General features: G+C 32.7%; 2 protein-coding genes across 4 annotated transcripts in view; both read left to right on the plus strand.

Annotated features, from left to right (window-relative positions):
* Window positions 1–740, plus strand: part of LOC137653660 (actin, larval muscle-like) — a 19,938-nt gene extending 19,198 nt beyond the window's left edge. For all 3 annotated transcript variants that reach the window (XM_068387234.1, XM_068387236.1, XM_068387235.1), the window contains exon 2: window positions 1–740. This exon is cut by the window's left edge and continues 947 nt beyond it. In XM_068387234.1, the coding sequence (XP_068243335.1) occupies window positions 1–198 (198 nt within the window). In that variant the 3' untranslated portion in view covers window positions 199–740.
* The window catches only part of LOC137653661 (actin-2, muscle-specific-like), a 12,836-nt gene extending 4,297 nt beyond the window's left edge, over window positions 1–8,539 (plus strand). Inside the window, exon 2 of the mRNA XM_068387237.1 lies at window positions 6,851–8,539. Coding sequence (XP_068243338.1) covers window positions 6,865–7,995 — 1,131 coding nt within the window. The 5' untranslated portion in view covers window positions 6,851–6,864 and the 3' untranslated portion in view covers window positions 7,996–8,539. The remainder of the gene's footprint in view (window positions 1–6,850) is intronic.
* The last annotated feature ends 2,844 nt before the right edge of the window (window positions 8,540–11,383 follow it).

Here is an 11,383-nt window from a genome sequence, read left to right on the forward strand (position 1 = left end):
GATCGTATGCAAAAGGAACTTGGAAACCTTGCTCCATCTAGCATCAAAATCAAGATCATCGCTCCCCCTGAGAGAAAGTACTCAGTCTGGATCGGTGGTTCCATCTTGGCTTCTCTGTCCACCTTCCAGTCTATGTGGATCACCAAGGAAGAATATGATGAGTCTGGCCCTGGCATTGTCCACCGCAAGTGCTTCTAATTTCCAGACCTTTTTTTTTTTATTTGCATATCCTACGGGTTTCGCTGGGTCAAGCATCATCTTGACCTAGCGCAACTCAAGGACCCTCACACATCAGGATTAGTTTGTGTATAATGACAGTTATTATTAAAAAAAGGTTTTATAACCCATATGTCAGTCTTATGGAATACTGGTGTGGCATAACTGCTATTGTACTATGCCGTAGGACTGACCTATGAGGGGGGAGTTGGAAGAAACTGTAATCACACAAACATATGATTGGATTTTGGATTACAGTTTTGTTTGAATACAGCAACTGGAGATAAATAACCTTATGTATAAAAGAATTTGAACTATATAAGTTACTTTATAAATAACTATAAACAATAAAAAGGGGATTGGGAAACGAGGCCATTGATTTTGAGAGTCCTTAGATGTTTTTATTTTCTGTGATCCATTTATTATTTATGTAGTTCTTTAAGGTACAATCAAAGGGTAGCGCTCCCTGCAAATTTCCTGCGGCTCTAGAGTTGACACAAATAAAACTTATTTTCTTGACAAAAGTGAGTATTTCTTGAAACCTCAATCTGAAAGTTTTGGGTGCAGCCTAACTGTGCTATCCCTTTGCTGCCAAGTTTCACCATCATTTGGTGAATGCTGTTCACACTTATTAGCTAATCCATAACCTTATATTTCTAGGTAGTTTATTGTAGTATACCATAATTAAAAGTAAAAGATGTGGAGGTGTAGAGACGGGATTTGTAAACACTTAATAAACTTACTTAATATTGAGATGAAATTGCAGGTTAATGTATACCTTATTGGTATAATGTTATAAGGTTGAGAACTTAGCTGTATATAGCATTTGATCCTTTGCGTCCATTGCAACTCTTAGACTTGATACCACCTTAGCTCACTTTTAGAAGCTTTAATTTTTTATGATGATTTTATCACCTATAATTTTTAACGCTTTTAATAATTGCGATTATATCCCTATAGTCTCAGACTCTGCCATGCATGATGACACATTCAAGGTGAAGTCTTTCGGTAAGATTTAAATTTGCTACTAATCTTGTAATCTCACTACGGGCAATGACGGTATATAAGAACAATGCCTATTCGTATGCTGTTTTTCACGAGCTGCATACTTCATTTCTATGGCTATAATTATAATCATGACTGCCAACAATAGTGTCCCTTTCTCCAATGGTGGCACGTACCCTCATGGAGGGTAGTTATTATTGAGATATTTTCACTCCAATGATTTATTAGGATAGTTTGAAATTACTGTAAAGAACGAAACACACTGACTGACTACATAATAACACCTATGAACGAAGTTACTTCTTAGATGGTTTTGATCAATGACGGTGGTAGAAAGATTAAATAAAACTGGTCTTAAGCTTGAAAATAGATAATAATTAAATATTTTCATAATTTAATTGTTAAAAGTTAGTTTGTAAAGCTAACCCCTATAAAAGATACTAAGTTCTTTGTAAACTTCATTCATGTCGTGTGCTACATCATATTTTTGTGTTCACTACTAGAGCCAATTGTTTTGACAATCTTTAAGCTCGTTCACTGCGACAATTTACCGTTGTTTACAGAAAGGGCGCCGTGTCCAAGAATTTACCGTGGAATAGAATACAAAAATAGGAAAATTTCTTTCTCTTCGCTGTTTCCTTTGTTAAAGGTGACCAGGGTTGAAGTATGAAATCTTGACTTGAAACTAAATGTCTAAGTAGAAAATTGGATCTCGCTAACAATTTTTAAGGGGTGAAAGTATATGGTCAATATTTTTAATTTTTCTTTCACATATTAAGATTAATTGTTTTATACTTTCATGAGGAAATGGAGTGTAGTGTTCACATACTTTTGCTGGAGTCTAGATAAAATACTTATGAAGTATCAAAGCATCTTTAAGTCAGAAAATTAAAAGGTTTAAAGTATCTTTGAATAAGATAATTGTAAAAGTTTAAAGTATCTTTAAATTTAAAAAAAAAAGTTTAATATATCTTTTAAGTCAGAAAATTAAAAGCCCTTACATGACTGATTACCCCGATTAAAAGCCTAAAAATATCTCTCTCTCTCTCTCTCTCTCTCTCTCTCTCTCTCTCTCTCTCTCTCTCTCTCTCTCTCTCTCTCTCTCTCTCTCAGGTAACCATACAATCAATTTTAAAGGTATGAGATTAAAAGCTCATGTAATACAAGAACTTTAAAAAACATAATTTAACTGATCATACAGTATATGTTCGAGCTGACTTGCGAGCTTTAAAAAGGTAAGTATTTCATGGGTAAAGAGGTGTAAGGAACTTGATAATACAAATTTAATGACTGTATAATCAGGAAAGTTTTAAACTACGTTCTAAATGAAAACTTGAATCTCAAATTCTTATGGTTTTACATAATCGGTACATATTGAATTTAATTCATGGTATAAATATTACTCATTTAGTTCAAACACCATGCTATGATAAGGTGCTGATTCGAGCACTTTATTGATTATATGTATAAATTTGCATTATAAAAACTTAAATACCTTCCCATGGTTAAACATACTTAAATTGAACTTCTAAAAGTCTCATGATGGAAGTTCTGTATTTCATAGTTTGATATTCGTTTACATTTAAAGAAATTGATTTAAAGACAGTTTTCTCCTGTTCTTTACTCTTAGGAAAAGACCAACGTATCACGTGGTGTTTTATTCATGATAAATGCAAAATGAGCATGCTATAAATTTCATATGCTATTGTATAGTCACTTTGTTATAAGGTAGGAGCTCAATACTAACGTTATAAATACGATAAAACACAAAAGGTCAAGGATAAAAATATGATTCTCTAGTGTGGACAATATGGTCTACCCTGAAAAAGAGACTTGCTAACTCAAAATTGTATGGCAATGAGGCAATATTCTGTTCTTTTGAATGTTGTTTAATTATATATTCTTCATTTTCCATATTGTTTTTCTTAAATGGTAAGAAAAAGAGGACAATACACTTGTAAGTTTTTCTTTTTTATTTTATTTTAAGTATAATTTTACGTTAAACACATGAAAGCGCACATTAATTGAAATACAAGGAACTTCACACAATTACTTGGTTTTATACAGATGCTTCCAAATGGCTAAAACATTATAATAGAACATCTTGGTTTAAAGAAAAGCATTTAAACGATGATTTTCTTAATATGTATGAATGTGTAAAAGGTATTGTTTGTTTTCTGCGTCAATAATGTTACAAAATTAATTTGATGTGATGAAAAAGTAAGAACTTTTATAAGGAGCACGGGTATACATTTCCTTATAATTTAATTGAAAGTCCGTGTGAATTGTAACATACATTTAAGATTAAATCTCTAGGTCCGTCTTCATCTATAGAAACTGAGTGATAAAATATTAATGTTCATAACCACAGGTTTATATATAAAGTAGTTCAATGTTCCTTTTAAATGTATAATCCAAGACTCTATTCATTATAAGATCATATTGGTTACATATTTGAGAAATGGCTATGAAATAATGTCATGTTCTACAGCCCTAGTGGTTTACGATGTGATTTAAAGCCCAAGACTAAGCTAAGTAGCAATTTTGATCTATCTTATCCTTTGAACCGGAATATATTTTGTTAGAATAAAAATCAAAGTAAAAAAACGCAATTTGATGAGTTAGATATTCTGATATCGTATTTTTCTTTTTGATAAACAGTTTCACATTGCAGTGCGAGGTCAGGTCTAAATATTTAATCCACTTTGAAGTTTCGAATTTTGTTTTATTTTGAAGGGTGAACAGAATGTACTAAGGTATTCGGTACTGTTTTTACTATTTTTACTAACGATATATATATATATATATATATATATATATATATATATATATATATATATAATATATATATATATATATATATATATATATATATATATATATATATATATATATATATAAATTTATATATATATAATATATATATATAAAATACACACACACACACACACACACACACACACATATATATATATATATATATATATATATATATATATTATAAACATACACATACACACATATATATATGTATATATATTTATATATATATAAATATATATATATATATATATATATATATATATATATATATATATATATATTTACACTCTCATACATACATACATACATACATACATACATATATATGCATGCATGCATGCATTCAAACATACACACATGTGTGTATATGTAAACTAAAATTCTTATTTTAGTTTCGAAACTTTTGGCATTGTTACAGTTGTCTGTCTTTCTTAAGTCATGGCATCGATATCTGTCAACGTGACATATCCTAATTCTGAATGAAGTAAACAATGCAAGTAACAGTTCTTATTGCGAACAAAATCCAGGATTATTAGATAATTTGTTTGAATACTGGGTCCTTTCTTCGATAAAGTTTGATAAAAGGCCATGTTCAATACATAAAACGAAAATAGGCATTATTCTGAATTCAGAGTAGCTTAAGGGTAATCTTTAAGTTATTACTGTAGATAACTACGCTAGATATCTTTTAGCCTATTTGAAATTTACTTTTTTTACCTATTACAGTTTGATCGATTTTTATATCTCAAAGATCCCTTTAACTCTGTCACACCATTCCGTTTAGGTATAGGAGGATTTGATCTGCAGTATATACCTATACCGAATGTTTGCGAATGTTATTATCCGAAAAGGAATTTTCATTTTGTAAATTGATTTCTATCTTGAATTCACAAGTCTTATATTGGAAACTTTAATCTGTATTCACATCAGTCGTATAGTGAAGCTGTATAAGAAATTTTCTTAATATCTTAGTTAACAGCAGGTGGTAACTAAATACTACAACGAAACCATGCATACTGAATTCGGTTTTATGTTTGTGATTTTACTTTTTTAATGTGTTATTAAAAGTTTTCTTTAGAGAAGCCACTCTTGTGGGTCTCTGTGTTTTGTTTTTATAATTACGGTAGTAAGTAGAAGCGAAGCTGTTATTACGTTGATTTTTTAATAATAAAGTACTCTTTTTTGCCGCAATGTAGAACAGTTATCAAGAATACAATAGCATTTACGTCCATTCGAAGATGCATCGAAGGTAAAGTTTTAGCAGACAACTCGCTTAGACCCATTTTTTATACATTTTATTTCAGTTTAAAGTTAGATCTATTTAAAATAATTGTTTTATGACTGCAGTCTGTTCCTTCTTATGTTTTCAAATATTATACAGTAGTATGATTCCTGCTTTCCTAAAAAAGTTAAGATCAGGTTTTTTTTTTTTTTAAATATATAAATATATTTTGATAGAATAAAGTCTACTGGTTAAGAATTTTAAAATGTTCTATATCATTTGGCCGTCATTATTTTAATAGTGTACCAACGCCTTTTTGCTATATATTACAGAAAAGAACATCGGTATTGAATTTACACACTTACTACTCTATTATTTTTGTTTTCCCTTTTCATAAAATCGTTCTCTTGTAATTTTGATAGATCAAGATGATGGAAAAAGTAAAAGTTTTATTTGAAAGTTATTAGAAAGAACGGATAGGCTGCGAAGAATATTTTATTTAAATTCCTTAATGATCCTTTTTTTTGCTCTTTAAAATATTTATTAATCTTATAATTCTTTTAACACGTTATTAGTATAATGTAGATTTTGTAAAAGGATTTTTCATTGTAAAGAACTAACCTTGAATAAATTATGCGAGCTTTAGAATATTATTAATATTTTTCATCAGTTATAAGTTTAAAAAATGGTGAAGCTGATGTCATCTAACATAATTTTTTTTTTTATTTTTATTTCCAAAATGTCTAATAATGTTAAGAATTGAAATATAAACCAGTAGCTAGAAGTTTTAATCTCTAATTCACTCCTAAAAATAAGGTTGTGTTCGTATATTTTACTATTTGACGCCTTCTTTTCTTACAGGCTTAAGACAACAAAGAAAGAGATGGAAAACGAGAACTTAAGTCATTCAGTTATGGCATGTCTTATTCTTCCTGTTCACTCTTCCTGCATCTCACCCCCCCCCCCCCTCATCTTTTTCTCCCAACGAGTTTGCTATGAGACCAATTTTCAACCTAATCTAGTTCACTTTTCCAGGAATGCTTATTATGATTAGGAATGATGCTCTTTTTTTCCGGACCACATATTTTATACAATTATTCTGGATTTTGTACCTATGAGGTGCTATTTTTAACTCCTGCAATGCATTTGGATGAAGTTTTTTTCTAGTGCATATTATATGTTGGTTGCTCAATATATGAATTTGCAAATCCCCATCACCTTTTCTTTCCAGTGTCATGCCATTTAGGAAGCGATTAGTCCCCACTACTAGTACCAACTTATCAAGTTATAAATAATTTTGTGTTTATCCCTAAGATCAAGCATGAATCATCAGTTATATCTAAAGTGATTTGTCTTTGGTATTAAAAGCAAACTTTTGAACAACCTTATCAGACCTCTAAAGTAAAATATCCTCTTTCGAATATTCTTCATAAATGTAATCCAAAATGAGAACCGTAATGTATTTTTGTATGCCTTAACAGTTTGTGTGCCATTCCCTGTTTCTTTCCCTGTTGATGTACCCCACCAGTTCCATGACATATAAGTGGATCCAGTTTCTATCTTTATCTCCTCTGGTAATTTCAGGATAGCAGTCCACCATGTGTGACGACGATCAAGTAGCATTGGTAGTTGACAATGGCTCTGGCCAGGTCAAAGCCGGCTTTGCTGGCGACGATGCACCACGTTCGGTTTTCCCCTCCATCGTCGGCCGTCCTCGTCACCAGGGCGTGATGGTCGGTATGGGTCAGAAGGACGCTTATGTTGGTGATGAGGCTCAGAGCAAGAGGGGTATTTTAACTCTGAAGTATCCAATTGAGCATGGCATTATTACCAATTGGGACGACATGGAGAAGGTTTGGCATCATACATTTTACAATGAACTTCGCGTAACACCCGAGGAGTCCCACGTCCTTCTCACTGAGGCTCCACGCAATCCAAAAGTCAACAGAGAAAAAATGGTCCAAATTATGATGGAAACCTTCGGCGTTCCTACAACCTATGTGGCCATCCAAGCTGTATTGTCTCTTTATGCTTCCGGTCGAACAACTGGTATTGTGCTTGACTCCGGTGATGGGGTGACCCATTGCGTACCCATCTGGGAAGGGTATGCACTCCCCCATGCCATCGGACGACTTGACCTTGCTGGTCGTGACATTACGATGTACTTGATGAAGATCTTGACCGAGCGTGGCTACTCTTTCACCACCACTGCTGAGCGTGAAATCGTTCGTGACGTCAAAGAGAAACTTTGCTACGTTGCCTTGGACTTCGATAATGAAATGAATACGTGCGCTGCTTCGGCTGGCTTGGATAAATCCTATGAACTTCCCGATGGTCAGGTCATCACGATTGGTAACGAGCGTTTCCGTGCGCCTGAATCTATGTTTGTTCCCTCCATGCTTGGAATGGAAGCCAATGGCATTCATGATTTCATTTATACCTCTATCATGAAATGTGACATCGATATTAGAAAAGACCTGTATTCAAACGAGGTTTTGTCTGGTGGAACCACTATGTACCCTGGTATTGCTGACCGTATCCAGAAGGAACTTATTACACTAGCTCCTGCTACCATCAAAATTAAGGTAATAGCGCCCCCTGAGAGAAAATACTCTGTGTGGATTGGTGGTTCCATTCTGGCGTCCCTGTCAACTTTCCAGTCCATGTGGATTACCAAAGAAGAGTACGATGAATCTGGTCCTGGTATTGTTCATCGTAAATGCTTTTAAACTATGCTTACAAAGGCTATGCAATACAGGTATCGTCACATCATTTTTGAATGGTTAAGTACACCTGCAGTCACAGTATCACATGTTGAGACTGACACACAAGTATATACTAAATTCACTCGTGAAGAGAAGCGTAAATTTCACCTTCAGATGGAAGAATGATGAAGCTCCCTGAAAGTAAACAAAGAAAATTAACTTCTAGTAAGTCTGTAAGTTGAATTCACGAAAGTGATGATAATGGAGCTGTTAAATTGCTTTGGTGCATTTCTGTCCGTCTCCATTCTGTTTCTCACTGAGTTGTTGTGATTAACAATCGAAAATGAAAGGGGAAGAATAATAAATAAAATATGAATCTTATAAAACGAGCACCCTCCCGATGATGCCACGCATTCTTACTTAAGCTTTTGAATGTAATTTCTTATCTGAATTCCTGTGATCTAACCGTTATATCTGCAGTACTTTTAAGGTTCAGTGATTGGGGAAGCGCTCCCTTTTATCTTCCTGTTGAGAAAGAGCCGATAAAAATAAAGTGTTATTTTCTCGACGGTTTCTTTTCATTCCTATAACCTCTAGTTTCACTTGTCATTTTTATTCTCAAGATACATGTCCTTGATTGGAAAGGTAAAGCTAGAAATGAGAGAGAGAGAGAGAGAGAGAGAGAGAGAGAGAGAGAGAGAGAGAGAGAGAGAGAGAGAGAGAGAGAGAGAGAGAGAGAGAGAGAGAGAGAAAGGCTAACAACAAATTGGAATTTATGTATGATATCCAAGTGCAGATATTCAAGATACATGTCATCGATTGAAAAGGTAAAGCTGGAAATGAGAGAGAGAGAGAGAGAGAGAGAGAGAGAGAGAGAGAGAGAGAGAGAGAGAGAGAGAGAGAGAGAGAGAGAGAGAAGAGTTGTATTTACATTTGACATCCAAGTGAAGATATTCATCGAGTTCTGTCAGTAAAATGTCTTTAATAAGCTCGCCAAGGTTAAGAAAAAAACTAAAGCCAACTATTAATTCCTAAGGTGATGTGGGAGAAACTTTGCACGCACAATGACAGAGTAATAGAATTTTTCTAAAGATGTTACACTTTATGGTTTGAGATACTTGATAAATAGCAAAGGGACAATGCTGTACGTTTGTTTTGAAAGAAGTGAGAGAAAACTGGCTTTTCGTCAAGGTGTATATATATATATATATATATATATATATATATATATATATATATATATATATATATATATATATATATATATATATATATGTATATATATATATATATATCTATATGTATATATATATCTATATGTATATATATATATATATATATATATATATATATATATATATATATATATATATATATATATATATATATATGTATATAATACACACGTGTGTGTTCTATTATAAAAATAACTTTTTACATCATATGCATTTGAAGTTGGTTTTTATTTCAAGGAAATGCTGAAATCTACAAAGGCTTCTGTTTATTTTGAAATAAATTGGGTGACAAATTAGCTCTTTATCCCGCTCAGCTAGGTGGAGTTGGTACACTGGCTGGTGTAAATAAGGTCGAATGACTTTGTTTTCTTGGTATACGTTACACACTTTCATTTAAAGATTCACTTTCAAGAAAACACGAAAATATACGTCGAGAAAACAACCACTAGTTTAAGCTGCATTAATCTTGTGATTATGGGAGTTTACGTCTCTTTCGCCCACTTCCCTCCACCCACACGCATCTCGCAACATGTCTCTTACCAGCACTTCTAGAGCAAAAACAACCTTCTTTACTGACACCAGTGCTCAACTTTTACCACCCACGCGTGCCTTAAATACGCCCACTTCTGTACCCCTCTCTTCCCAAAAGTGGGTGAGGGTGGCTGTGAGAGAAACTTTTGGCATCCCTTTTGGATGTGCCATCACAGGATTATTATGATCGCTAGGAGGAAAGGGGTTGGGTGGCACTGAGGGACAGTGTACCATAAATTGCTTTTGGGCTAAAGCTTACTTATATGGTATTTTATCTTAGATGTTTGGCTAAACTGAATTTTCGGTTAACTAGGTCCCAGGGATTTCCTTATCAAATAAAATGCTTTTATTTTCACCTTCTCTATTGCTAGTTTACTTTTAGATGATTTATTGGGGTTTGTTCTCTCTGACTTTTGCTATTTCAAGTTAGTCGCTATTGTATTTGTTATATCTTACAATACCTCTTTTCACAAGGAAGACCTGTAAATTAGAACGAAAACGACTTACTTTAATTAGGATTCACATTAAGGAGTAAAGATTTACTGTATATCATAAATATTCTAAAGTCTTTCAAAACTTAGTAAACAATGAGAAATTCACACTGATAATTAGTAAGATTTAGTTTATTCGACATTGTGGTATGTTAGTTGAATGAGGATACTAACCACAAAGTAAGCCATTATTCCACTAGGAGATTTTGTCTTGGTTATTAATGTACGAAGACGTGAAATGTGTGAATGCTTGCATGATGGAAAGGTAATGATTTTATCTATATCAACTTGTGGATTGATATTGGTATTATTTAAAGCAGAAATTCTCGTGTGTTACATTCAAAGAAATAAAAGTTAATACGGTTTTATTTTCATTATGACGTTGCTAAATGAATCAATTGATTTTACTATTAATTAAAACGTCTTCATATGAATATCCTGCATGCATGCAGATATTAAAACACCACCATGTTTTCTATTCGAGAAAATAATTGGGTTTTCAGTTTTGAAGTCACATTAATATAATTCAAAGTACATTTTATGAATATATTCATAAAAGAGTTCATGAGAAGTAATTTTGCTCTTACATTTTAAAGATGTAAGTTACGTATGTGAGATTCATAGCGTATTTCTGCCCATCTTATGTGGCTTTTAAATTTGATATGTTCTCTAAAGTTTGTAAGTAGACGTTATTACTTGAATACCCATGGTTATGTAATTCGTTACTATAACATATTTATAGTAAATGTTGAATGTTGATTAATAGGCAAGTAGAGCCATGCAATGGATATACGTTATACGAAACGAAATCGACTTGTTTCAAGTTTTTATAAATATATAATGCCAGCTTGTTTTATTTATTTATTTTTTTTTCACCAAATAACAGCAACGACAATAACGTCATATGAATTCAGTATTGCCGACCATATTCTACTATATCAATAAGTATTGATCACGAGAGGCAGTCTTCACGATGAATTATTATGGCCTGACACCCAAATCATAAACTTTGTTTTTATTACTTATAAATATTGATGTAAAATGCTCCTTCACCTGCTTGCATGAAAGAAAATGGAAAATCATATTCGTTTAATAGGCGAAAACATAACAAATACGTCCACTTAAATCATTTGAGCATTTCAACCATACTCTCAT

The sequence above is a fragment of the Palaemon carinicauda genome, chromosome 14 (genome assembly GCF_036898095.1).
Source record: "Palaemon carinicauda isolate YSFRI2023 chromosome 14, ASM3689809v2, whole genome shotgun sequence".
Taxonomy (NCBI): Eukaryota; Metazoa; Arthropoda; class Malacostraca; order Decapoda; family Palaemonidae; genus Palaemon; species Palaemon carinicauda.